The sequence below is a fragment of the Leopardus geoffroyi genome, chromosome C1 (assembly GCF_018350155.1).
Source record: "Leopardus geoffroyi isolate Oge1 chromosome C1, O.geoffroyi_Oge1_pat1.0, whole genome shotgun sequence".
In the NCBI taxonomy this organism is placed as follows: domain Eukaryota; kingdom Metazoa; phylum Chordata; class Mammalia; order Carnivora; family Felidae; genus Leopardus; species Leopardus geoffroyi.
Window position 1 is genome coordinate 72,978,289 of NC_059328.1, and position 27,980 is coordinate 73,006,268.

Consider the following 27,980-nt stretch of genomic DNA (forward strand, 5'->3'; position numbering starts at 1 on the left):
GCAAAAGGGTGGGAGGAAGTAGCTTGACACCTAGGTCTTGGCTTTCAGTTGGCCAGTGACACTGGTAACACAATGAGGTCACCCAGAACAGGCTTATATGTCCTTGTGGCAATTCCCGTATTCCTCTAAGATTCACCAGCTGTATTATTCACTGAAATAATAGGATCAGAAAATTAAAATAACAAACGAAAACCCAAGAAGTGAGATGCAGTAGTAGTCTCCTCGGACCCAGCTATAAAGAGAAAATTGGAAATTGGAACTTGTGACCCAGGAGATAACCCTAGACTATTCTTTAGCCAAGTAGCAGGGTTGGTAGGAGGGCAGAGCCAGTGTGTTTGCATGTGCGATTTGCTCATGAGACCACCAGGCCAGCAAGCGTAGTGGAATCACACCAGAGATTCTCCTACCAACCACTGGGAAAACAAAGTAAAAGAAAACAAAGCCCGACTTCAAGCACTCATTCTGCACGTGGCGTTCAGAGCCTCATCATCATGCATCACAGACAGCACAGCATCAGGCCAGGAAAGAGCAGCACCTGGACTCTTTTTGACTTTTAAAAACAAACTCCTGGGGCGCCTGGGTGGCGCAGTTGGTTGAGCGTCCGACTTCAGCCAGGTCACGATCTCGCCGTCCGTGAGTTCGAGCCCCGCGTCCGGCTCTGGGCTGATGGCTCGGAGCCTGGAGCCCGTTTCCGATTCTGTGTCTCCCTCTCTCTCTGCCCCTCCCCCGTTCATATTCTGTCTCTCTCTGTCCCAAAAATAAATAAATGTTGAAAAAAAAATTTTTTTTTAAAAATAAAAACAAACTCCTTTGTTGTTTTATCTTTCCTGTTCTGTTCTTTCCCTAAAGAATAAGAATTTTCCCCAGAATGAGAATTTACCTCGAAGTCTATGTTGACAGCCCCAAGTGTTTGATCTACTAATAAAACCATACTCCTGCTCTCCGGTATTTCAAAGATACATTCTTTTTCAAGAATCTTAGGTTTGGCAACACATTAGCATCCTGCCGTGGCAATCTTGTATGACGTTTATGAAACAAAAGTTCCTTTAAAAGATTTCAATTCAAGTCTATCTCAGAGGGACACCAGAGAAGTCCTCTCATTTTGCCTGTTGGAATGGATCCAAATGAGCTTCTCATGCTCTGATTGCTTATCCATGGCCACACCTTTTAGCTTTTGTATATAGTCCAAAAATGCACTTTGCAGAACACTTCTTTGCTTCAGTCTGTGGGCTGGCCTGGAGAATAGTTCCTGTACTCTTTGGAAAGATCACCTGCGTCAGCTCAACAACTTTTGTATTTATTCCCTGGAACCATTTCATTTATTTGTTGTCTACATTTACGCTCTAATGAAAGAAACAATGGAGAGTATTGCTTAGGCATCAAAGTGTAAATTTAGGTTTTTTTTTTAAACCCAATACTTATAACACACGTACATAGCTAACATTTATTTTTATAATGGAAGCAGTATTTACCTGCTTCCAAATTAATGAACAATAATAAAAATGTATACTTATGAAATGCTTTACAATTTAAAATGTACTTTCTCATGAATACTCTGAAATACTCAACACAACAGCCCTGTGAGATGAGTTGCCCCTGTTTTACAGATGCGAAAATTGAGGCTCAGAGAGGTTGTTTCACAGCTACTGAGTGGCAGATCCAGACCTCAAAATCAAGTCCCATGACACCTGAGCTAGTGTTCTTTCCCATTTCTTTCTGACTCAGGGATTAAGGGAGGTGGGGGTGGTAACTGTGGCAGAAAGATTTTCCTTTATCATTTCTTAACAAAGGTAGACCTGATTCCTCAGCAAACCACTAAATACCAAGATTTCATTTCTTTCCAATAGACAAAAAAAATTTCCAGGATGCCTGAGTGGCTCAGTCAGTTGAATGTCCAACTCCTGATTTTGGCTCAGGTCATGATACCAGGGTCGTTGGATCAAGCCCTGCATAGGGCTCCATGCTACACATGGAGACTGCTTTAAGATTCTCTCTCTCTCTCTCTCTCTCTCTCTCTCTCCCTCCATCTGCCCCTCTGCTCCACTTGTGCTCCCTCTCCCTCTCTCTCTAAAATAAAAAGAAAATTTTCTAAACCTACTATGATAATAAGTTGCTTAGCACTTTGTATTTTAATTAAATATACTCCTACTTTTCTCATGCTAAGGAGCAGCCCTGCCTCCACAGTGGGGATTCAGGAACACTGCAGTGGTGATACAGGGCTAGGGTCCAAAGTGGAGTATGTGGTATGAACTGACTCTAGGATAGGACAAGCCATTTGCCCAGGGTGGTCATCTGCACGTGAATAGTGAATGTGTTTTGCACTTGGGCTGAGCTCTGCCATCCACTGCTACCCTGGAGTCTAGCTCTCCCAGGCCTCCTGCCTCCCCCATTCAGTCATGGACTTGGTTTGGACATGAACTGCTCTCTAAGGATCAGCGTAAAAGGAAAGAAACCTAGCACTGGCCAAGCTTTCAGAATGCCTCCTAAAGCAAAGCACAGTGGACAGAAACAAAGCCCGTCAGCCTCCAAGTCAGCAAGCCCCTTAGAATCTAGAACAACAGTTCCATGTACCCGCTAATGAGAAAATTAAATAATTTCACACGACTTAATCAACTACCAGATTTTTTTTCCCCAATGAGGGCTGAAGGACGTTCATAACCCCCTTGCAATTTTATGAAATGTGTATATGTGCATCTCTATTTATTTCCTAGGAACAGAATAGCTTTTATCTCAAAAGGGTCTCATAAACAAAAAGAATATGCTTGGCTTCCATGAAAAACTAGTATTATTTATAATGATAAGGAGAGCTCTAAAGTTGATAATTAAATGCTTTATTAGCACTTAAATAGAGTCCATTCACCTTTAGAGAATAATTTTTCAGAGGTTTAGGAATCACAGGGAGAAATTAAGGAGCCACTGGATTTTAATATTAAAAGTAACTAGAACAATGACAGTATAAGCTAAAATGGGAAGAACCAGGGGAGTAAAGCCTATTTTTTATTTTAAAGCATATTTATTTTAATTAAATATTAGTAATCAACTATGATGACAGTGTTGACATTGAGCTTTTTTTATATATATGCAGGTGCTGATATTATAAAAAATGATGGAATTTACTCGAGGTACTTTTTCTCCTTTGCTGTAAATGGTAGCTACAGCTTGAAAGTGCATGTCAGTTACTCCTCCAGCATAAGTGGCCTAGCCCACTCTGTTCCCGGGAATCGTGCTATGTACGTACCAGGTTACATAGCGAATGGTAAGAATCATCAGCACTGGTGTTTGAATAAACCTTGTTTAATGTATACATCTCTGGTGTGTGTGTGTGTGTGTGTGTGTGTGTGTGTGTGTGTGTGTGTATTAGAGAGAGAGAGGGGAGTGACGGAAAGAGAGAGTTGGAATTTCAAAACTCTTTATGCTTACGTCAATGCATAATTTGTTGGCCATCTCTTCACTTCTCAGTGATTCATGATAGTGGATAAACTGGAAGGCAATAGATAATTCCTACAGATATTTTTATGTCTTCATTGCAGCCATTAGTTTGGCCTCTTTCTTGTGGCTGTTTCACCAGAATTACTAACAGATAGAGATTTATTGTGTTTTATCTCAGTTACAGCTCCTGTATCTCCTTTATAGAGGTTTCAGGAAAAAAAAAAGGCAAAAGTTATTAGCAGTTGAAAGAAAAAAACAAATGGCCCAGACGATCCACACCAAAAATGAGTTCCTGAATAAATATGGATTTGGATGTTACAGACAACTGAGTTATTCCTGAAAATGTCCTGTCTTCCTTCAAGATAAAAGCACCAAATAAGTAAAAGATACACATCATTTCTTAACACCATTATTATAGTTCCTGAAGGGAAGCAGTGGTTAAAGTATAACAGACAAACAAAAATATGCTATAATCATCTTAAACAATCTCAGAAAACATTTTTAAACACTCTTATTTCCAAAACTGCAGAATCTTTTTGCTTACTTTTAATGTATTTTATCAGCAATAATTAATCATTTGGACACATGATTCTATATTTTTGTTCTTTAAGTAGAAAATAATCAAGGTGCTCCAGTGAATTTGCATCTCCTGATAATTTTAGTGATGTCTAAAATATAATTTACTCTCTCATATATTTATTTTGGGTTACTTTGAAACCAATGTAAATCAAATTGCAAGGTAACATGGTTTTACTTCACAGATATGATTTCATATGTAGCTATAATACCTTACTTGTAAATAAATATTCCCTCTTTCATTTATACATTAAACATTTTTGAAGACTTACTAGGTGACAGGAACTAGGAACTTGGGACAACAGGTAGAATAAGGCCGCATTCCTACTGAGGAGCTTGAAGGCTACTTTCTGGTCTGCTATCTTTCTGAAACTGTCAGTTTAAAGGATACACACACATATTAGCATCTAGTGTATAGAGATTAGAAAAGTAATATACAACTGTGCTTTTATCTGTGTATCTTGGAGATGCCCTTAGCAGCATAGAAAGAAAAAGGTAGGTTTCCCTAAGCATTCCTACTAAACATAACATTTATCACCTCACTTTTAGATGATCACCTGGAACACACACCTCATTAAAAAATGGGAGCTGCTCATGCCGCCTGGGTGGCTCAGTTGGTTAAACATCTGACCATTAATTTCTGCTCAGGTCATGATCTCACGGTTCGTGAGTTCGAGCCCTGCATTGGGCTCCGTGTTGATGCCGTGTGGAGCCTGCTTCTAATTCCCTCTCTCTCCCTCTCTCTCTCTGCCCCTTCAGCCCCCTCTGTCCCTCAAAATAAATAAATAAACTTTAAAAAAGGGAGCTGCTCTATTTTCACACCACTAAATCTCCAGACACAGTAATGTCTGCATCCTTCTTCTCCTCTCCAAAGACCAGTGTCTCTGCTGGCTTCTGCTCTGGATCCCATCTAGCCTGCCCATCCAGAGGCCTTGTGAGCTCACTTTTGCACGGTCCCACTCTTCTGCCCCCTCTGAACCACATTCAAGCACGATTTATTACATCTATTTTAACTGGTCTCCCTTCAGATTCTGTCTACCTCCCTGTCATCTACATCCTTGACATTAGTCTAATCCTGCCATCTGCACTTTCTCACCTTTAATTTACCACTTTCTATTCATCGCAATCTGACTTCCACCCAAATCACTCCACTGGAAGTGCTCTGGCCCTAGCCACCAACGGCCGCACTGCTGTTAAATCCAACGAACGCATTTCAGTCCTCATTTTATCTGACCTTAGCAGTGTCTGCCACAGCTGATTGATTTCTCCTTCGTCATATACTGGTTTCTGTGATCACCTCTTATTCTCTGGAATTTTTTTGTTGGGCTCCTTTCCCAGTTCCTCCTTTTCTACCAAGCCTACAACTGTTGGCAATTTTCGGAGCTCAGGCCTAACCTTCTTACCCTATCACCTATAGCCACATTGCCTGGGTTTGGAACCTCGCTCCTCCATTTACTAGCTTTGTGATTTGGGGCAAGTTACTTAGTTTCTGTGTACTTCAGTTTCGTCATCTTGAAAAAGAAGGGTAATAATTGTACCCTCCTTGTAGTGGTGATAGGAAAATTCAATAGTCGATCCACACAAGGTACTTAAATAAGTACTTGGCATGTAGTGAGCCAGGCAGTCAATAAATGCTATTTAACACTATAGTTGACATTTTTATTAGGTAACTTCATTAATCCATATGGCTTTAATAATATCTATATGCCTATATCTTCCAAATTCACAAGTTCAAAATTATTAAATCTAGATAAAACCTCTTTTTTGAGCTTAAAATACATATCTAACTGGCTCCTTGTCATTTTTTTTTAAAACAATTTTTTTTTAATTTTTAATGTTTATATTTGAAAGAGAGAGAGTGGGGGAGGGACAGAGAGAGGGGGAGACACAGATTCCAAAGCTGACTCCAGGCTCTGAGCTGTCAGCACAGAGCCCGACGCGGGGCTCGAACTCACGAACTGCGAGGTCATGACCTGAGCTGAAGTCGGACGCTCAACCGACCGAGCCACCCAGGCGCCCCTCCTTGTCATTTTTAATTAGATGTTTTAGAGGAATCACAAACCCTGTAACTTACATGTTTAGTCTCCTTCTCTTTAGCCTGCTTTTCCTCCGAAGTTGCATATTTTAGAAACCTGGGAGCTGTTTCTTTTTCTTTTTCTTTTTTCCACCAACTTTCTTTCCTGTACGACTCCATATTCAAATCCAGCACCAGCTTTTATTGATTTATCTCCAAATTACATCTCAAACTGCCTACTTCTGCCCTCCTCCCCACTGCTGTCACCCAGCCCAACCTGCCATCCTCTCCATCTGGACTATTGTAGTGGCTTTCTTAAGGGCCCGCTGATCGTTGCATTAGAACCCATTCTCCAATGAAGGCAGCTAGAGTAACCTGTTAGAGAGTAAATGTGACCATGTCACTGCCTTGCTTCCCCATAGTTAAACTCTAAAATCATTACAGTGGCCTGCCTACGTGAGCTTCTCTCTCCTGTCTTATCTCAAACTATTCTCCTCCTTGCTTTAGTTAATTTTTTCTTATTTGCAAAGCTCTTTAGTACCTCAGAGTTTTTACACAACCTGTTCCCTTTGCCTGAGATATTATTACCTCCGCTCTTTGCCTGACTCCTACTCACCCTTTATGATACTTTTAAATGTTACTTCCTTGATAACACTATAAATTATGTACCTGTGTTATTTTTCTTCACAGCACCCTGCCTTTTTTCCTTCCTACATTTATCATAAGTTATAAATATGGTTGTATTAGTATGAATATAAATTCTGTTTTATAGTTTTGAGATACTGTTTTGTCTGTGATTACTGGCAGAGCATATACCCTCAATATACTTATTTAGTGAATGGAAGGATGGATGGATGGATGGATGGATGAATGAATTATAGAATAAATAAACTCAGTTATTCTAAAGATGTATTAAAGAAAAAAAAGGTTTTAAAATGTCTCTCAATAATCTCTCAAAACCAAGCTATTCAGGAGATTCTAACTTGTTGTTTCGGCCATTCTTTTCATGGTCACAGGTAACATTCAGATGAATGCCCCAAGAAAATCGGTGGGCAGGCATGAGGAGGAGCGAAAGTGGGGCTTTAGCCGAGTAAGTTCAGGGGGCTCCTTTTCCGTGCTAGGAGTTCCGGCTGGCCCCCATCCTGACGTGTTTCCACCATGCAAAATTATTGACCTGGAAGTTGTAAAAGTGGAAGAGGAGGTGACTTTATCATGGACGGCACCTGGAGAAGACTATGATCAGGGCCAGGGTAGGCTTCTTGGTTTCACTATCTGTTTCTCTACCAGGCAGAATTTCTAATAACTACGCCAGGGGTTAGTTGGGTAGAAATGCTTTGGGGGCTTAGAGCTGACAGAACTGCAGAGAGTTGTTATGAAAAGCTCTGAGTTGTTCATAAGGCATTACATGGAACGAAGTCTAGGGACAAGAGCTTGTCAGCTCCCCAGAATTGAGAAGGCTCTGGTAAACTAACTGACACTCATCATCTAGAACTCCTGATTGGAAACATAAATACCATATGCAAGAGTAGTCTAGTCAACAGAAATGGGTCCTGCATTACAGAGCATGGACTTCCAAATACTGGAGTTATTTAGTTTTCTGAAGATTAGATAGTGAATAATGAATTCGAAGATTTACAAGTCAAGGTTAGGGGAATAATTCCCATAAGTTATGCAAAACTTGGTGCATTTTCTGCCCCCATTTCTGAACCTCACTTTCATCAGGGAAACTAGAACCAGGTCCCTTATTTGGCCTTTCCTAGCCTTGTTTGGATGGACATTGATGAACTTCTTTCTTAACTTTCCTTTTTCTAAGGCCTACGCCAGCCTTCAGGCTTCCATCATCATTCCTTGACCCTCATAGCAACTCAACATAATAACTTTTCTGCAAGAATCGCCTTTCTAAACATCTTTGCCATCACCAAAACATGGTTATCATTGATTACACATTAAATGGTTTATTTCCTGTTGCCTCTGATTGAGATTCCTATAGGAACCAACATTCTCTATTGAAAGGTTTTTGTCATTATCAGTCAATAACAGTAAACACCTTGGGCCTTTGCCAGCCTTGCTTCCAACTTGGGCCATTGTTTTTTGGCTTAAAATTTTCTGTCCATTAACTACATTCACCAGAAAGCATCTCAATTACAAATAATTCTGTGCTACTGAGGAACATCAATATTGTAGCTTTGCCTTCTAATTCTTTTATCAAACTCTGTCTCTTCTTGCCAGAGGAGAAGGAAGTAAAATATATTCTGAATTAAGAATTCACGTAATTTAAAGATTGGAGATATGAAATGATTGAAACTCTGGGATGGATATGCCCCTTGTATAAAGGAAAAAGCTGTAACTCACATCTCAGGAAAAAAATTCTTCCCTCTGTGGCTTTAAGTCTACCTGTTTGATCTTTGGCAAGTTGCTTAACCTCTATTGGCCTCAGTTTCCTTATATGGAAAATAGGACTACAAATATTTATGTCATAAGTTATCATAAAGAATAAATGAAGTGACACATAAAAATCAGAAAGGGAAGAGAAAGTATGCCAAGTTTCCTGGGCTCCTCGTTTGCATTGCTGTTGTCTTCTCTAGCCATAAACACTCCCATCTGTATTTAAAGGTAAGAGTGGTGCCTGCCACCTAGTGTTCTCACTCTTTCCTCACTGCCTCAGAAATGCAGTGTGCTACATGAGACAAAAGCTCAAATTCCCATCCCTACTGGGAACTGTTCTTTAGGTGCCCCAGGAGTTTCAACTATACCACTAAATTAAAAGAGTAGAGAGAGGGGTGCCTGGGTGGCTCAGTCAGTTGAGCATCCCACTTTGGCTCAGGTCATGGTCTTGCAGTTCATGAGTTCAAGCCTTGCATTGAGCTCTGTGATATCTCAGAGCCTGAAGCCTGCTTCAGATTCTGTGTGTATCTCTCTCTGCCTGTCCCCTACTTGTGCTCTGTCTGTCTCTCTCTCAAAAATAAATTTTAAAAAACATTTAAATTTTTTTTTAAAGAATGGAAAGAAAGTGTTTGGTATTGGTGGTTATTAATGGCTTGGAAAGAAGAAATACAACCATATGGGATGTTAGAATTGGTATCACAAAGGGCATTAATAAAGGGAATAGAGAGATCTCCACATAACCTCACTGATGAGAGGGATGACTGAAGCAGATCTGGCTCATTATGATGTCAAAACCATAAACCACAAAAGATATGTTGGGAGATGGCTGGATGTGTATTAAGTTGCTGAAATCACTCAGTCATAACGGATTTGACGGCTCAGCAATGGCAAAATTGACCAATTAGTACTGAATAGACCAACTAGCAAGTAGATTCCTATTTAATTCATAAACGTGTGCTTTTATTGACTCCCCCCCACCCCAAAATTATTGTCTGGAAAGGCGTTGTCTTCACGTCTATGACCAGAGTTAGAAATAATGGGGGTATGTCTCTGGTTAACAATGATAAAAAATGTGACTATTCTTAAAAACGTTGTTAGCAGTAAAGGAATATCTAATATATGCACAAGCATATCAGTGTATATCCATGGCCCATTCTTCACCATACACAATGTCCTAAAAAAGATGACCAGTTACATGTTATAAATAAAACATTAGCAGATCACCATTATGTCTGGGAATGTATACAGGCTAGGCATTATGGAAATGGGCTACTTCCTTGGGTTTTCATTATAAGTCTGGGGTAAAATACTTGTTAAAATTCAGCACCAAGCATGTGACGTATCTTTGCTATAAAGTTAATTTCTTTTGTATATCTTTCCAGAAATTGAAGTGAAAATATATTTACTAAGTAACTATTAATACTCAGCACAGTGCTAAACATTATATAAACATAATTTAAGATGGTCATTGCACTCCCAAGAATTTATAATCCTATATTAAGGGGAAAAAATAGTCAAAAACACAGTTTAACACCATGCCATCTGTACGGTTTGGAGAGGCCAGGTTCTTATCCCAGGAGCCTGGGCAGAGCCTTTGGACAACAAAAAAGCACCAATCTTGTGCCTACTTCCCTGCACTATATTCCCTACATGCCTAACAGCCTGACCTGCACACTCTTCCTTGGACATCTTTTCATCATGTTCTTGTATAACCATTGTTGAACACATTGTCTTTAAAATTTGTTAAAAAATGTGCTGTTTCTGAGGAAGCTGCAGTGACAGCAACTGTTCTTCCCATTATCCCCTCCCCTAACCCTCTGTTATGCTTCCGAGCTGGAAGAACACTTAGTAGAAGAAACCTCAAACAATCCTTAGGGGATAGCTTGGATGTCAAATGAAGAGAGGTAGTAGGAATTGTTCTCACTAGTAAAGAGAGAGCTCCCTAAAGATGGGACCAAGTCTTCAACTTCCTCTCTCTGTCCTCAGTCTAAGCCCAGAGCTTTCCATACTAGGAATTTATTGGTAAAGGTGCTAATGAAGATGTAAGCCTTGGTAACTGGAAAAGAACAATTACTGGGAAATAAGAAATAGGAAGGAGTGTAGTCTAGTGGGAGGCTGTGTAGCATAGTGTTAAGGTACTGGGTTCTAGAATCAGACACAGCATGTTTTACCTGTGTAACCTGAGACAAGTTACTTAATTTCTCTCACTTTCTGATTTTTAATCTGCAAAAGTAGATAGTAAGAATAGCTACCTCAGAGCATTGCTGAGAATTGAATGAGGTAAAACACAAAGAGGGATTAAAATAGTGCCTTGTCCATATTAATTGCTTAGGAAATACCAGCATTTGTAACATTCTGGAGACAGAAGGGACCTTAAAGACAAGCTAATCTGACCTTCTTGTTTCAAACGTAAGGGAATGAACGTGAGAGTTTAAGTGTCTTGCCCAAGGCCATAGAACTACTTTCATTGGCTAAAATATACTGTTAAAGCAGAGTTAGAGATGAAACCCAGAGAGATACATACCTAAGAGGTCAAAGATGCAGAAGTGGCCTGATTTCTCTTTCTCACAGCGACAGGGGCAACACGACTACTGTAAACAGAAGGAGCCTCTCCATGAATGTATGGGCTGAGTTTGTTTTCAGTCTTTGCAGTTTCACAGCTGTCCTGCATAAAGTTTAGTAGGTGCTCATGGTAGAAAGTGCATGGGATTTGGAGTTAGAAGAAAGAATTTGGTTCCAGCAGTACAACTTTCTAATTGTTGACCATGTCACCACATTTAACCTCCTGACTCCCCATCTTTTTATTTTAAATTTCACAGAGGGGGGCTGTACACGTGGACAATCTTTGTAAATGCTAAGGCTTATGAAATATGACTTGTTTCATTATCCAGGAGAAGACTCTGGGAGAACCTCATGGAGAGCTTTCTCCATAGAGAACCACAGACATAGGAACAATGGATATGTTCCACTGTGAGTGTGGAGTAGATGGTCAGCCTCGCTTCTTATCCATGTCTGTCCACCTGTATTTGAACAGCAGCAGGGAGCAACTCAGCTCCAGTGCTCCAATTCAGCACCCAGAGGGAATTGGCTGATTGATAAATTTGAATATAAAGGCTATTTTCTTTTTACAACCTTCTCTTTAATTACTATCCAGGAAATAGAAATAGTCTCATTATTAAAAAGTAGTATAGATTTGGAAACTGTTCAAAACACAGCCATCAGAAAATTTTCATTTTTTAATTAAAACTTGGAATGTCCTATGGTTTTCATTCCTTAGAACAAAATCTTTGTTTGGAGCTGCTTTGTCCATTGTTAAATCTATTTTTAGCCTTTCAGATAAGAATTATGATCTTATTAGAGTGTTAGTACTATAGGTGGTTTCCTTTTTTTGCATCTAGTGATTCTTTGTTATTAATTTTATTTTTGAATTGGTAATACATTCACATGGGTTGAAAATCAAAACAGCACAGCAATGTGAATGTAACACGTAAAAATGTACTGACCTGTACACATAAAAAATGGTTAAGATGATAAATTTTATGTTATGTGTATCTTACTCCAATTTGAAAACTCAAAATAATATAAGGAACATCAAAACAATTAAATTTCTGCCCTCAGCTACTCCAAATTTGGCTGTTCTATAACATGCAGTTTTCTTAACTTAGCACAGTTTTCCTTGAATTAATGTTTACCATTTCATATATCATGTGAGAATCTTTCAAAACTATAATTCCGTGTACCCTTCTGTCATCTTTTGCGGTCTTGCTGGCATTTATCGTATGTCTACATTTTTATAAAGCCCACAATGCATTGCCATGGTTTTTGTTTTAAACAATCACTTGTACTTTTAAGAAATTTTAAAGAGAGAAATTGACCCTTTTTAGTCACCCAGATTGTCAGCATTTCTAGTCTTCTTCCTTGCTGTAGGTCTGAATTTTTATCTAGCATCATTTCCCTTGTTGCTCAGGTCTTTGAGTGAAATTCTCTCAGGACTCATTTATATGAAAATGTGTTTATTTCACCTTAATTTTTTAAAGTACATTTTCACTAGATATAGGATTCTTGGGCAATAGATTTTTCTTTCAGTACTTAAATAGGTCATTTCATTGTCTTGTTTTCAATTTTTTTCTTATGAGAAGGCAACTATCATTCTTACTATTATGTTCCTAAGTGTAAAGTATCTTTTTTCCCTTTGACTGTTTTAAATTATTTTTATCTTTGGTGTTCAATAGACTGACCATGATGTGTCTCAATGTGTTTTTCCCATATATATTCTTTTTGGGGATTGCTGAGTTTCTCGGATCTGTGGAATATTCTTTCTGAGCAGATTTAGAATATTTTCAGCTATTATATCTTCAAAACAATTTTGTTCTATTCCTTTTCTTCTTTCTTTCTTGGATAATATTAACATAACATAACATAACATAACATAACATAACATAACATAAACAATACCGACACTAAATGGATAGGACAGTGGGTCACAAAGATCATTGAGATTATGTTTGGTTTTTCTCTTTTTTTCCTGAGTGCTACAGTTTGATTTCTATGCACTTGTCTTCAAGCTTACTGATTATTTTCTGTTGCGTCCAATCCACTCTTAATCTCCTATTTTTTTTAATGTTTATTTCTGAGAGAAATAGACAGACGGTGAGTGGAGAAGGAGGCAGAGAGAGGGAGACACAGAATCTGAAACAGGATCCAGGCTCTGAGCTGTCCGCACAGAGCCCAATGCGGGGCTTGAACTTGGGAATGGCGAAATCGTGATATAGGCCAGTGGGATACTTAAAACTGAGCCACAGGCACCCCCCCCCCCACACACACACACACAATCTCTATTCTTAAAGTATGGCTCTTCCAGTGTTTAATGGATATTTAAGGGCTAATAAGCTCCTCTAACTTGGCAACACTCACACTCCAAAATCTATATCTATACCTATATATCTATATAAAACTCTGCTCAGTTTTTCAGCCTTCTAGCTATTATTTGTCTCTTGAGTTCTTAATGTTTCACCCATACATGAATAATTGGACGTCTCCCGATGACTTGAAAAAAGTATATAGAGTTGGGCTGGTCCTTCTCCAGCTCCTTCAATTTTTAGCCCCTCTGGCAATCTCTTCCTCTGTCCTCTGGTTTCCAGATCCAGAAGGTAGCTTTCAGTTCCAGCTATCCGCACAGGAGAGGGAAGTGCCTTCAGAGGAAAAGCTGCATAAATATAGATCATTCCTACTCTGGTTTCCTTTTTTTTCCTTTTTTACGGATTATAACTCCTCTTGTTTCTGCCTATTTTTATCTGAATCCAGTGCTTCAATGGCTTTGTGTCGTTCTGTTTTTTGCTTTCTTCAGAGTTCATACCCACTATCTGCTAGAGAGTTAGTCTAATAGAAGCCACTTAACCATTACCAGAACTCAGAATTAAACTTTTACCGTTGACTTAAGTAACATATACTTTTGTCACTTAACATTTATGCTTATATTTTTCTTAAGAGGATATTCCCCATGTAGAATTTTTTCATTTTATGTATTCAAATTTATCAATTTCTTGTTTATGGATACTGAATTTTGAGTTTTAACTAGAAAGGCCTTTCCTACTTCAAGACCATACTGGAATTTACCTATTGTTTCTTACTAAATACTTAATATTTTTATTTTTTACTCCAAACTTTTTGATAATTATGGAGTTTATCCTGAAAAAAAGGTTTGTGATATGGATCCAATTTTATTTTTTTACAAAATTGTACCCAACTGTCACAACACCATTTATCAAGAAATTTGTATCCCCCCCCCCAATAATTTTGAATTCTATGTCTATCATATGCTAAATTCCTGGCTGTATTTTGGCCTACTTTTAGATTTTAGTTTATTCATGTACCAGAAGTGTAGGCTTTAGTTATAGAAATATTATAGTGTTTTTATATCATATAGGTTTAGTCCTTCCACATTACTATTTTTTAGACTTTATGTGGCCAACCCAGATTATTTATTTTCTGTTCAAGTTTTGCAATAAGCTTGTTAAAATGGAAACTAGAAGCACTTTCAATAGAATCATGTAAAATTTACAAAATAACTTAGGGAAAAATAACATCTTTATTATGTTGAATCTTCCTATTCAAAAAACATAATAAGCTTTTCCTCTTGTTTAGGTTTCAATATGAGTTCTTATATAGTGTTTTAAAGTTTTGTTCATATGCAATTTTTTGTTATGTTTATTTCTAGGTATTTTGACTTTCTGTTGCTACTCTCCTTAGTCATTTATAATAAGCTAGATAACTTACCCAAGTGACTTAACCTTTCTATTTATATTTTTTAATTTCAGCTAACAGCTATGAAATAAGAATGAGTCAAAGCTTACAGAAAATTCAAGATGACTTTAACAATGCCATTCTAGTGAATATATCAAAGCTACTAAGTCCTCAGCAAGCTGGCACCAAGGAGATATTTACATTCTCACCAAAGCTTTTCACAAATGGACCTGACCATCAACCTGATGGAGAGACACAAGAAAGCCACAGAATTTATGTGGCAATACGGGCAATAGATAAGAACTCCTTAAAGTCTGCTGTGTCTAACATTGCCCAGGTATCTCTGTTTATTCCCCCAAATTCTGCTCCTGTACTTGCCAGAGACCATCTTATATTGAAAGGAGTTTTGACAGCAGTGAGTTCAATAGGAATCATTTGCCTCACTATAGCTGTAACACATTATACTTTAAACAGGAAAAAGAGAGCAGACAAGAAAGAGAATGGAACAAAATTAATATAAACAAATGTATAGAGTGTCTTCCTTCTTAGATATAAGATCCATGGCCTTTGCACTTTATAAAAACATACCAATAAAGTCAAATTAACATCAGAACTATTAAAAATGCTTTGAGTTTTTGTATAATACAGGTCAGATTTTTATATGCTAAACAGACACCAAAAAATATTTTATAACATTCATTTTTGAAGGAAATTAGGAAACCCTTAAGCTTTGGCTATGGACAAAATAAAAAAAATTAGTCGCCAAGGTAATGTCTTTAAAAGCAAAGGCAAGGGCAAAGTTGAACTAAAGAATCAAGAAAAGCTTGTTTTATTGTAGAGGAAAAATAGCCCCAAGTAGAGAAAAGGAGTTTGGTATAACTGTCTATATGAAGCAATTGTTCAGTTACTTTGATTAATTTTTCATTCCTTATCTTTTCAGAACAGGGTGCTTATTTATGACTAAAGATCAAGCTGCATTTTATATATGAAGCCCCTGTTGTAAAGTTCTTCACTTCTTGCCATTTGGTTAACTATACTAAGATCAAATCCCACTGCTAATGCTCAGATATATCTTTGTTCACTGTAAGAGTTAACATTAACATGTGGGTATTATCCTTGTCCCCTGACACAGATTTGATAACAGAGGTCTATTGAATTTATTGCGTATAAGTTTCTATTCTCATCAAAGCAGCTTTCCAAGTTATTGCCTTGGGTGTTATTTAATAAAAAAAAATGGTTATAGCTCTCATAAGGCTTTAAGTAAAGAAGGAGACATAGTTCTAAACTTATTTTAACACATACATGGTCTACACAGTTTTATCTGAGTTCAACCAAAGAAGAGGCCATGGGGGTGGGGGGACAGACTGACCTTTAGAAATGATTAACTGATTCTATCTTTTGTTTAAAGAAGACTCTATGGGGGCACCTGGGTAGCTCACTTGTTTAAGCACCTGAACTCAACCATATGGCTGAGCTTACAGCTCAAGCCATAATCTCACGGTTTGTGAGTTCGAGCCCCACATCAGCCTCTACACTGAGAGTACAGCCTGCTTCAGATTCTCTCTCTCCTTCTCCCTCTGCCCCTCTCTCACTCTCTCTCTTTCTCTCAAAATAAATAAACATTTAAAAATAAATAAATAAAGAAGACTCTAGGAATCCTTTCTCCATCAAAGGTTATTTACCTATGGGGGTCAGGGGTGAATAGAGAGAAACACAGGTCACAAGGAAATAAAAATCTTCTTTCATCTAATTTTAATATCCTTATGGTTTTAAGATTATTGAGCAGCAGAATCATTTGCTTTGTATATTAAAGAACTTTAAAAATTTATTGAATAAATATAAACAATAAAGTGGAATAGATCTATTTTATAACCAGGTCCAATTAAGAATGAAAATTAGATTAAGTTCTGGAGAAGGGGGGAGAAAACTGGGTAACTGGGACAAGAAGAAAGAGAAAGAACACATAAAGCCTGAGTCGGAGACTCAAAGCAGTGCTGAGGGGTAAAATGGCCAGAAAATCTCTCACTGCAAGGCTGCCTCCTTGCAGTTCACACTACATCCCACGTGTGACCTGTTAACGTTCTAAATCTCATAGTGCCTAAAGTTTTCCAGATGCAGACTTCAAGTTCCCACTTGGCAGTCAGTCCCTTCTTCCTCTATTGCCATCATGCTTGCTAGTCTGGGATTTTCTTCTCCGTAGCTTCCATGAGCTGGCAATATAGAATGCTGAGATAGGGCATGGTGGGTTTTAAGTCTTTAAGTGTTTTCCTCATTTTACAGATAGGAAAATAAAGGGTTAAGAGAGCACTGTGCAGATTAGCAGCAGAGGTATATAGGAGTAGAGCCCCATTCTCATACTACTCCTTTACTCTGTATTTAAGAAGGTGTGGGAAGATTGTGAGGATTATGCCTAGAAATATTTAACTCTTTTAAGAGCAGTTAACAAGAGAACGAGTCTAGTTCTGAGGAACCGGATTTGTTTATTTTTCCATCTTGTGTGTACAGGAGTCAATAAATGGACTTAAATCCCAAAATTAGTGAATTGAAAGAGGCAAAACAAAATAGATTAAAGATGCTAACATGAGAAGCTGAAATACATAGTAGCAGGGTAGAAAGGGTGATCTCATAAAGCAGATAAAGCAAAAATGTTCAGTAGTTATGAGGGAATGAAGCATTAGACAACAAGAAAGATATAATAAATGTGGTAAAATATTGATTTAGAGATCTCAGCAATCATCAATAGAATAGAGCCACTGAAAAGGATGTGACATTGATCTTGACCAAACGGTGGAAAATAAAACAGACAAGAGTTGAGCCAAGGAGTATGAGGAATTGTGGTCACTGGTGAACTACCACATGAATAGTGACATCATTGAAGATTTGATCTGAGATCGTAAGAGGAGGAAAAATGTGAGCCAGTCAGTTATCTGGGAGAGGGAAGAGAAGACTAGATAGATATTATTATTATCTTCCAATGCCAGTATGGTTGTTGTTATTCAATAAATAGAAATTTGTTTTGGAAACTGAGAATATCCCCTCTATTTTTTTCTCTACTCTTAAAAGAAGGATAGCAAAAGAAGATTAAATCTGAATGGAAGTAAGAGAGAAGTAGGAGGTAGAAAATTTCTAGGGGATGAGTTAATAGAGTCTATGCCCTGAGCAGATTGCTATTTATGTATGCACTGTTGACTGCCCCCCAAATATAATTTACACATGCATGTTAGTATCAGAAAGCCTTCCAAAAAAAAGTTATTTTATTTGCTTTAGGATCTGCCCACTTAAAACTTAATGTGACAAATCCAATTGCACTAATGGCAGGGTTGTTCATATGAAATGAATCCTCCTGCTAACAGGTATAATTCTCTCTCTCTCTCTCTCTCTCTCTCTATATATATATATATATATATATATATATATATATATATATATATATATATATATCACAACTTGTTGAAGGTATGAGACACCAAAAAAGAAAAAAAAGTAGGTAGAAACTGGTAGAAACCCTTGAAAAAATGGAAGCATTCTAGGTGAGACCCATATTTAACTAGCTTTTCCCTCTGAAGGCATTCCCAGTTTGCTCACAGCATCTGGATAGAGCCCAAGCAGAAAGCAGCAGTCTTACTGGATTGACAAGCTGAGGTAAGAGTTCTGGGTTGCCAAAGCAGTTGGAAATTGAGGGAGAAACTCCCCAAAAGGAAGCAATTACAAGGGGAAGCTCTCAAATCTGTATCCTCACAATCCTTAGGTGAGTCCTAAGCTGCAAAGGAATCTAATAGAAAAAAAGAGCTTGGAGGCTAAAAGAGCTAAACATAGATTTCAGTAACTGCCCAGTACTAGGGAGAAAAAAGTTTACTCAAGTTACAGAAGGTTGGTAAGAACCTTGTGCTTTCATTGAAACTCCAGGAGGACCACATTAGGGATAAGGACCACGTCCCCAGACTAAGAGTTATGCTGTAGAACAAGAGCAAAACTGAAATAGATCTGCTCTCACAAAGCCTCAAACCAAGTCTCCACAGAATCCAGATGATTCGCCAGTAATTAAACTACTGCTAGAAGAAAACATATACTGATTCTCTACATCATACAGTATATAATAAAAAATTAACAGACAGGCCAACAAGCAGGAAATGTGTCCCGTAACTAATAAGAATCAAAATCTGTTAAGAGAAGATCCAAAATTTATCCAGATTAGAAATTAGCATCCAATGAGTTTACAACAACTATTATAAATATGGTACGTTATAGGTGAAAATAGGAAAAAGTAATGAAAAGAGAAGAAATTTCAGGAAAGATGCCAAAACTCTAAAAAGAAGTAAATGAGAACACTAAAATAGAAAAATACAATGTATGAAAGAAGATTTTTGTAATGGATTAACAACAGACTGGTACTACAGAAGAAATGATCAGATGACTTGAAGACAGAAAAATGGAAATCATGCAAATTGAAGGAAGCATTTCATTTTTTAAAAATGGAAAAGCCAAAATGATAGGTGGAACATTATCAAAAACTTTAACACACATAACAATTAGTTCCAGAAGTAGAAGAAGAAAAAAGGGAACATAAAAATATTCAAAGAAATATTGGTTGAAATTTTTCCAAATTTGACTTAAACTATCAGCCTATACATCTAAGATCCTCAGTAAACCTAACATAGGATTTATGAAAAAAAAAAAAATACCACCTCAGTATATAATAGAAATAATGACTGATTACTCATCAGAGCCAGTTGAGGCCAGAAGACAACAAAATGACATCTTTAAGTGCTAGAAGAAAAATCTGTCAATGCAGAACTCTATATTGAGCAAAAATACCTTTCAAAATAAAGGCACATAGATAAAAGCTGCAATCATGTTCATCAGCAAGAAATACCAAAGTAATTTCTTTAAGCTGAAGGAAAATGTCTGGTGAAAATACAGATCTACAGCATTGAATGAAGATCATTGGAAATGATAAATAGGTAAATGTGATATATTGTTGGTTTTCTTTTTTTACTTTCAATTCCTTTAAAAGGCAATTGACTGTTTAAAGTAAAAATAAACACAATGTGTTGTGTTATTAATAACATAGAGAAGTAAGATGTATGACAGTAAGGGCAGAATAGACTTACACTGTTGAAAGTTGTATATTCAAGTAGACTGGGATCAATTAAGAAGGCATATTATAATCCCCTTGCCACCCATTAATCATAGAGAAAGGTATATCTAAAAATCTAATAAATGTGATAAAACAGAACACTAAAACTAACCAATTAACACAAAAGAAAACAGGTAAGGTACAATAAAGGAACAAAAAACAGAAGGAAATAACAGAAAGCAAATAGCAAGAAGGTAGGCTGAAAGCCAGCTAAATTAATAATTATATTAAATATAAATAGACTACTAAAAAGCAGAGATTTTTCGACTTGATTAAACAAAAAGCAAGATTCAACTATATGGAATTTATAACAGATACATTTTAACTTTAAAGACATAGAAGTCAAAAGTGAAAAGAGGTATATCATGCAAACACTAAGCATAAGATAGTTGGTGTTAGTATATTACCATAATACAAAATAAGCCTTGAGAAAGGAGAAAAAAGAGGGTCATTTTATAATGATAAAAAATAAATTTACTGATAACATATAGCATTCCTAAATTTGCATTTACCTATAAACAAAACTTCAAAATACAGCAACAAAAATTTCCAGAACTAAAGGGAGAAATAGACAAACCAATAATCAAAATTAGAGGCATAAATATCCCACTGTCAAAAACTGTGGCAACTAGATAGGAAAACTCAATATTATGGAACAGTATTCAACAATGGAACAAGAATTTGAACAACATTATCAACCAATTATGACATTTATAAAACACTACAACCAACTAGTGCAGAGTACATATTCTTTTTAAGTGTCTAATAATAGTCACCAAGTTAGATCATGTGCTATACCATAAAACATATCCCAGAATATAGAGTCCAGAAATAGACCTGCACACATATGGTCAACAGGTTTTCTACAAAGGCATGGGCAAATCAATGGGGGAAGGCAACGCAATGGATAAAGGAGATTTCTTTTCAATAAATGATGACGGAACAAGTGAACATATGTTTGGGAAAGTGATTTTACTCCTACCTTATAAAAATATGAATTCACAATGAATCATAGGTATACAAATGAATTAAGACATATATTTGTAGAAAAAATATAATATCTTCATAAGTATAGTGTAGAAAGATTTCTTATAACAGAGATAACACTAAGCATAAAAGGAAAAAAATAAGCTGGACTGCATCAACACTAAATATTTGTGCTCATCAAAGGGCACTGTTAATAATGAAAAGGCAAGCCACAGAGTGGAAGAAATACAACACATATGTCTGACAAAGAAGTCAGATCTAGAATATGTAAAAATGTTACAAATCAGTGACAAAAGATAAAGAAACCAATAAAAATGGGGAAAATATTTTTTTTAATTTTTTAATGTTTATTTATTTTTGAGAGAGAGAGAGTAAGTGAGGGAGGGGCAGAGAGAGAGGGAGACACAGAATTCAAAGCAGGCTCCAGGCTCTGAGCCGTCAGCACAGAGCCCGATGCGGGGCTCAAACTCACGAACTGTGAGATCATGACCTGAGCTGAAGTCGGACACTCAACCAACTGAGCCACCCAGGTGCCTCAAAAAATGGGCAAAGATTTAAGCAGACACTTGACAAAGAGGATATATAAATGGCCAATAAGCACATACACACCAAGGCTATCAACACCATTAGCCCCCAACAAATTAAAATGATAAATATCACAATATATTCTTCATTCCCACCAGCAAAAGTATAAAGATTGACAAGAAAATGTCAACAAGGATGTGGAACAATGGGAAGTTTCCGATATTGGTGAGTGTGCACGCACTTTGGAATACTGCTTGGCAGTTTCTTAAAAGTTATGCATGTATCTAACCTTTTACCCAGCAGTTCCACCTCAAGAGAGATGAAACGATGTCCACCAAAAGACTTCCTCAAGAATTTTATAGCCACTTTATTCATAATAACCCCAAACTGGAAACAACCAAGTTTTTATTAACAGAATGGATAAAACAAATGTTTCTGTTTGTATGACTTCACAAGAGAATACCATTCAGCAACAAAAAGAAACAAACAACTGACACATGCAACAATGTGCATGAATCTAAAAAGCGTTATCTTGAGTTAACTAAGTCAGACTCAAAAGAACACATACTGTATAATTCCACTTATTAAAAAGTTCAAGAATAAGAATATTCTCTGGATATGGAAATCATAACAGTGGTTGGTTGTCTCAGAACAGAAGGGTTGGAGGTGACTGGAAGGGGCGCAAGGAGGCTTTCTGGAGCAATGAAAAGTTATATATATTCATTGGGATGGTGGTTACATGGGTGTACGCATTTGTCAACATTCATTTATCTGTGTACACTTGATCTGTGCATTTTATCATACATAAACTTTACCTCGAGAGAAACTTAATATGAATGAATTTATTATATCTTTACCTGTTAGCAATCTTTACAGCAATGCTTCTCAAACAGAGGTAACTTTACCCTTCCAGGGGACATTTGGCAATATCTGTGGACATTTTTGATTATCACAGGTAAGGAGTTCTCTAGTGAGTAGAGGCCAGGGATGCCGCTTAAACAACCTACAATGCACAGGACAGCCCCCACAACAAAGAATTACTCAGCCAAAAATGTCAATAGTTCCAAGGTTGGGAAACCTTGCTTTATAGACAGGAAGTGAAAGGGGTCATTTGTAGGGATATTCAATACATGAATATAAGAAAAAGTGACTTTACTGAAGGGGGAAGGGGCAACACAAAACTGTGAGGCAGGGGTGCCTGGGTGGCTCAGTCAGCTAAGTGTCTAACTCTTGATCTCAGCTCAGGTCATGATCTCATGGGTCATGAGACTGAGCCATGAGTTAGGCTTTGTGCTGACAGCATGGAGCCTGCTTGGGATTCTCTCTCTCCCTCAATCTCTCCCACTTCCCTGCTCCCGCACGTGCTCACTCTCTCACTCTCTCTCTCTCTCTCTCCCTCAAAACAAATAAACTTAAAACAAACAAACAAACCCGTGAGTCAGATTTAAATGAGGTTGAGAAGACAAGAATGAAGAGAAAAAATATTTTAAATAAAGATGGTCCATGATAGAGGATACAAATTCAAAAGGTTGATAAAAATCCAATTGATGAAAAAATTATAAGGAGGAATGAATATAAAGTAGGAGTGTGTTTTATTACATATTAAGATATGTGTGGTCATTTATGAATGTAAAATATAGGGAAACAGGGAATAGAAGCAGCGGGGAAGCCAGATGAGAAGTGGGCGCTAAGGAAATGAGAATCTGATTTATCGTGTATCAGAGGAAACACAAAAGGCACGGATCAGGCCCAAAGAAAGAGACAAAATAAGATATGAAAGTTAAGGATACTGATTATAGAGTACATGATGATAGAGAGAGGAGCACTCAAGGGCATAGAAACATATGTTCATACCCACGGAGGTAATTAGAGCCTGATCCCCAAAGCTCAAAAGAATGCCTCCCTCTTGCACTTAGAATATATCTAACTCTTATCAGCAGGATGGTTTCTGGGTAGGGTGGAGAGTGACCCAGCTGGCGGCCCTTTTTATTCCCCACTCCCTCTCATCTACAGGCTGCTGAGGCTTATCAAAAAAAGCTGTTTCTGAAAACAATTGCCTCAAGGGCACAAGGAGAAGGAAGCTATCCAGTACAGTGGGTAATTACTTTCCTACCTCCTTGGCTCTGTGGAGCAGAAGCAGTATAAATTAACAAACAACCAAGAGGAACTTTTCTAAAATTGACATGACCTCATTTCATGCCAAGATAGGAAACAAGAAGCAAGAGCATGAAAAAGATAAAAGGAAAAGAAAGAGTGGGATAAAAAATAGAAAAGTAAAGAAAAAATTAGAAATTTAGAGTAAAGAAGATAGGACCCTTATGTCAATATGTTAAGTATTTCAAAATGATGGTCTTTAATCCAAAATTTTTATTTTTATGTATAAACTTGTTTCAGTTACAAAAGTAATACATGCTATTATAAAAAGTACAGATGGTTAAGTAGGATGTGATAAAGTAGACTTGAAATAAATAAGCTTATTTATTTATTCCTTTATTAAAAGAAATTTGAGTAGTTCAGTTTCTTGCTATTATAAAGTAGACTTTTAGGGACAGTTTATATTAACCTTGTGCAAATAATCTTATGAGTTTGTCCCTTTTAAGTGTAATCTCATGCACCTGTGTGAGTATATTTGTAGGGTAAATTCCTAGGAGTGGAATTGTTATGTTGAAAGATACACACACTTAAATTTTGATCAACATTTCCCTTCAAAGCAGTTACACCAATTTTACTTGCATCAACAGTATATGAATACCTGTTTCTTGATGGTCTTATTATTACCATTACTAAAAGAGGTAATGAACTAGGAGTTGGAGGCAGGAGTCATATTGGGGTCCTATATGGCAAACACCTTAAAACTGACTCTTAAGTTCCATATCCTTACAATATACTTTGGTCATTCTTACTTGATACAATCTAATTTAACGCTCCAGCTTTCTCTATCCTGTTGGTTTCTCTCCTATCTCTCCCCACAAGGCTAAATTTTGGGTAAGTGGAAGAGAAGGTGAAGTGTAAATAGACTTTGTTTATTGAACAAATTTTATGTGCCAGGCATTGTACTAGCTGTGCGAGCTAGTGTTGTATTTATTTTGCTTTTATTTTCAGTATTCAAAATACCAGTATACCATAGCAATGTCATTCAAAAAAGTAGATTTGATGCAAGAGATAATATTAGATAAAATTTAGGTACTACAGAAAAGACATTTTATGATAATGATATAACAACCCTAAACTTATATTCACCAAATAACAGCTTTCAAATATATAAAGCAAAAATGACTGAAGTAAAAAGAAGAAGAAGAAGAAGACGACGACGAAGAAGAAGAAGAAGAAAAAAAAGAAGAAGAAAAGAAAAGAGAAAGAAGAAAATAAATAGACAAATTCACAATCATAATTAGAGATCTTAATACAACTCTATCAATAACTGAAAGAATAGACAAGAAATTGATAAGAATAAAGAAGATCTGAATAATGTGGTTAACCAACTTGGCCTAACATATTTAGAATGCTATACCTTACTACAGAATGCCCATTTTTCTCAAGTGCCCATGGAAGATTTTACCACAATAAACCATAATCCGATTCAAAAAGGAAGTCTCAACAAATTTCAAGTATTTAAATTTTAGAGTATATTTTCTGACTACAGTGAAATTAAGCTAGAAATCAATAATAGCTTAATTATAGAATTTCCAAAGGTCTGGGAAATTAAGCAACATATTTCTACTTGGCTCATATGTTAAAAAAGAACTTATAAGTTAGAAAATATTTGGAACTGAATGATAATTAAAATACAACACATCAAAATTTCTTACATGATGAAATGAAAGCAATAGAAGGAAATTTAAGAAAGAAATAATATCGGTTTTAGACAAACTATTCTGGAGAATAGAAAAAAAGAGGAAATTTGTTCCAACTCATTTTTTGAGGCAGATAGCTTTGATACTAATACCTGGCAAAGACATTACAAGAAAGGAAAAGTACAGACCAATCTTTGTCTTGAACATAGATGCAAAAATCCTAAACAAAATATTAGCAAATTAAAAGGATACCACATCATGATCAAATAGAATTTATACTACAAATATAAGGTTGATTTAACATTGAAAAATCATTGTAAGTCACCATGTTACCATAACAAAGAAGAAAAATCAATCACCTCAATAGATGCATAAAAAGCATTTGATAAAATTCAGCATCTATTCATAATTTTAAAAAAGAAAACTCAGGGAACACCTGGGTGGCTCAGTCAGTTGAGCATATGACTCTTGATTTCGGCTCAGGTCATGATCTCACAGTTCGTGAGATTGAGCCCTGCAATGGGCTCTGTGATGCCAGCATGGAGCCTGCTTAGGATTCTCTGTCTCCCTCTCTCTGCTCTTCCCCTGCTTGTGTGCTCTCTCCCTCTCTCAAAATAAATAAGTAAATGTTAAAAAATAAGAAAGAAAACTCAGAGCAAACTGGGAATAGGAAACTTTCTTAATCTGATAAAGATATCTATAAAATATCTCTAGATAATGGCATACTTTATGGTGATATATAGAATGCTTTTCCACCTAGGATTGGGAACAGAAGAAAAGATATCCATTCTCTCCATCTGTATTCAACATTATACTGGAAATCCTAGCAAGTGTAATAAGTGAAGGAAACAAAGTAAAAGACCTAAGTTGAAAAGAAAGAAACAGGTTATTATTCATAGGTGGCATAATTATACATAAAATCCGAAAGAATCTAGAAATTATTAAAAATAAGAATTTAGCAAACTCACTGAATATAAGGTCAGGCAAAAGACCCTTTGGGCAACATCAAGCCTCCACATTCACCCATATAGAAATAAAGATGCCAGCTGAGGGCAGCAAACCCTGGCACCATCTTGTGTTTCAATTTACCATAAACTCTGAGCCACTGCCACTGCATGGTGGGATAGCTGTTTCCTGGGACAAGCTAGCCACAGTGTAGTGAGAACCTCCCCCATAAAATCACTGCAGGTCCAAATCGTGGGGGTCTCTGAAGTGCGGGGTTTTAAAACACAGCCACCCAAGATAAAACACTGGAGAGAGGCACTGTCTGGTAGGCTGACAGCTCGGACACAGATGGGAAAGGTAGGGAGCTGATGGAACTGGGGGACACAGGAGGGGTGACTGATCACACATCAATAAGGATGTGAATTTCCTACTCTGGAGACTAAAGAGTGGGGTAAAGCCATTTTCACCATAGCCTGCCAACACTGATTGACCCCAGTGTGCTAAGGAGTGCCACCAAGTAGAGATGGAGCTGTTAAACCAAGCCCCTGCAGGCACATCTTCAGTAGGGTTAATGGACCTGAGAATTAGAGCAGCAGGCTCCTCCCCCAGAAGACCAACACAAACCCCTTGAAGGCATTAAGTCTACTGATCATAGAGTACTACAAAGTTGCAGCTCTAGGGGAAACTGGATGTAGCTTCCTTTGGGTTTTTTTGTTTGTTCATTTGATTGTTCAAATGTTTTTTTGTTGTTGTTGCTTCTGTTTTTGTTGTTGTTTTCTTTTGTTTCTCAGATACAGAAATGGCAAAATTTTTTATTTCTTTAATTTTTAATTTGTTTTTCTTCTTTTCTCTTGTCTCCCTTTTCTATCAAGCTTCTTTTAACAAGCAGACCAAAACACACCTAAGATCTAGCTTCCTTTATTTGATTTTTTTAATTTAAAACTTTTTATTTTATTCTATTATTATTGTTGTTGTTTCCTCCTCCAAAATGACAAGACATAGGAATTCACCTCAACAGAAAGAACATGAAGAAATGATGGCTAGGGATTTAGTCAAGGCAGATATAAGTAAGACATATGAACTAAAATTTAAAACAAGCATACTAGCTGGGTTTGAAAAAAAAGGCATAGAAGACACTCGAGAATCCCTTTTTGCAGAGATTAAAGAACTAAAATCTAGTCAGGACAAAACTAAAAATGCTATAACAAAGATGTAAACCCAAATGGAAGTCATAAAAAAGAAGATGGACAAAGCAGAAGAGCAAATTAGTGATACAGAAGATAAAATTATGAAAAATAATGAAGCTGGAAAGAAGACAGAAACAAAGATCAGGGACCACGAAGGTAGACTTAGAGAACTCAAGGACTTATTAAAATGGACTAATGTTCATATCATAGGAATCCCAGAAGATAAAGAAAGAGAAAAAGGGGCCAAAGGTTTATGTGAGCATATGAGAGCTTAAAATTTCCCTAATCTGGGGAAGAACACAGACATCAAAATCCAAGAAGCACAGAGACCTTCCATTAAATTTAACAAAAGCCAGCCATCGCCAAGACATATCATAGTCAAATTTCACAAAATACACAGAAAAGGAAAGAATCCTAAAAGCAGCAAGGGAAAAAAGTCCTTAACCTACAAGGGAAGAAAGGTTCATAGCAGTTGTGTCCACAGAAACTTGGCAGGCCAGAAAGGAGTGGCAAGATATATTCAAAATGCTGAATGGAAAAAAAAAAAAAATGCAGTCAAGAATACTCTATCTGACAAAGCTGCCATTCAAAATGGGAGAGACAAAGAATTTCCCAGAAAAAGAAACCAAAGGAGTTTGTGACCATTAAACTACCCCTAAAAGAAATTTTAAGGGGGACTCTTTGAGTGTAGATAAAAAAAAAAAAAAAAAAAAAAGACCAAGGCAACAGAGACTAATAAGGACCAGACAGCATCACCA

At 36.9% G+C, this 27,980-nt stretch overlaps 1 protein-coding gene and 1 long non-coding RNA gene across 6 annotated transcripts in view; one reads left to right on the plus strand and one right to left on the minus strand.

Moving 5' to 3' along the window:
- Nucleotides 1–4,702, minus strand: part of LOC123598174 — a 44,144-nt gene extending 39,442 nt beyond the window's left edge. Inside the window, exon 1 of the long non-coding RNA XR_006712434.1 lies at nt 4,278–4,702. This is a non-coding gene — a long non-coding RNA (uncharacterized LOC123598174). The remainder of the gene's footprint in view (nt 1–4,277) is intronic.
- The window catches only part of CLCA2 (chloride channel accessory 2), a 37,688-nt gene extending 22,428 nt beyond the window's left edge, over nt 1–15,260 (plus strand). For 2 of the 5 annotated variants that reach the window (XM_045478139.1, XM_045478141.1), the window contains exons 12-14: nt 3,086–3,256; nt 7,036–7,269; nt 14,722–15,260. In XM_045478139.1, coding sequence (XP_045334095.1) covers nt 3,086–3,256; nt 7,036–7,269; nt 14,722–15,167 — 851 coding nt within the window. In that variant the 3' untranslated portion in view covers nt 15,168–15,260. Of the gene's footprint in view, nt 1–3,085; nt 3,809–7,035; nt 7,270–11,295; nt 11,375–14,721 lie in introns of those variants that run through there. The other 3 variants (XM_045478142.1, XR_006712433.1, XM_045478140.1) reach the window with 3 other exon arrangements.
- The last annotated feature ends 12,720 nt before the right edge of the window (nt 15,261–27,980 follow it).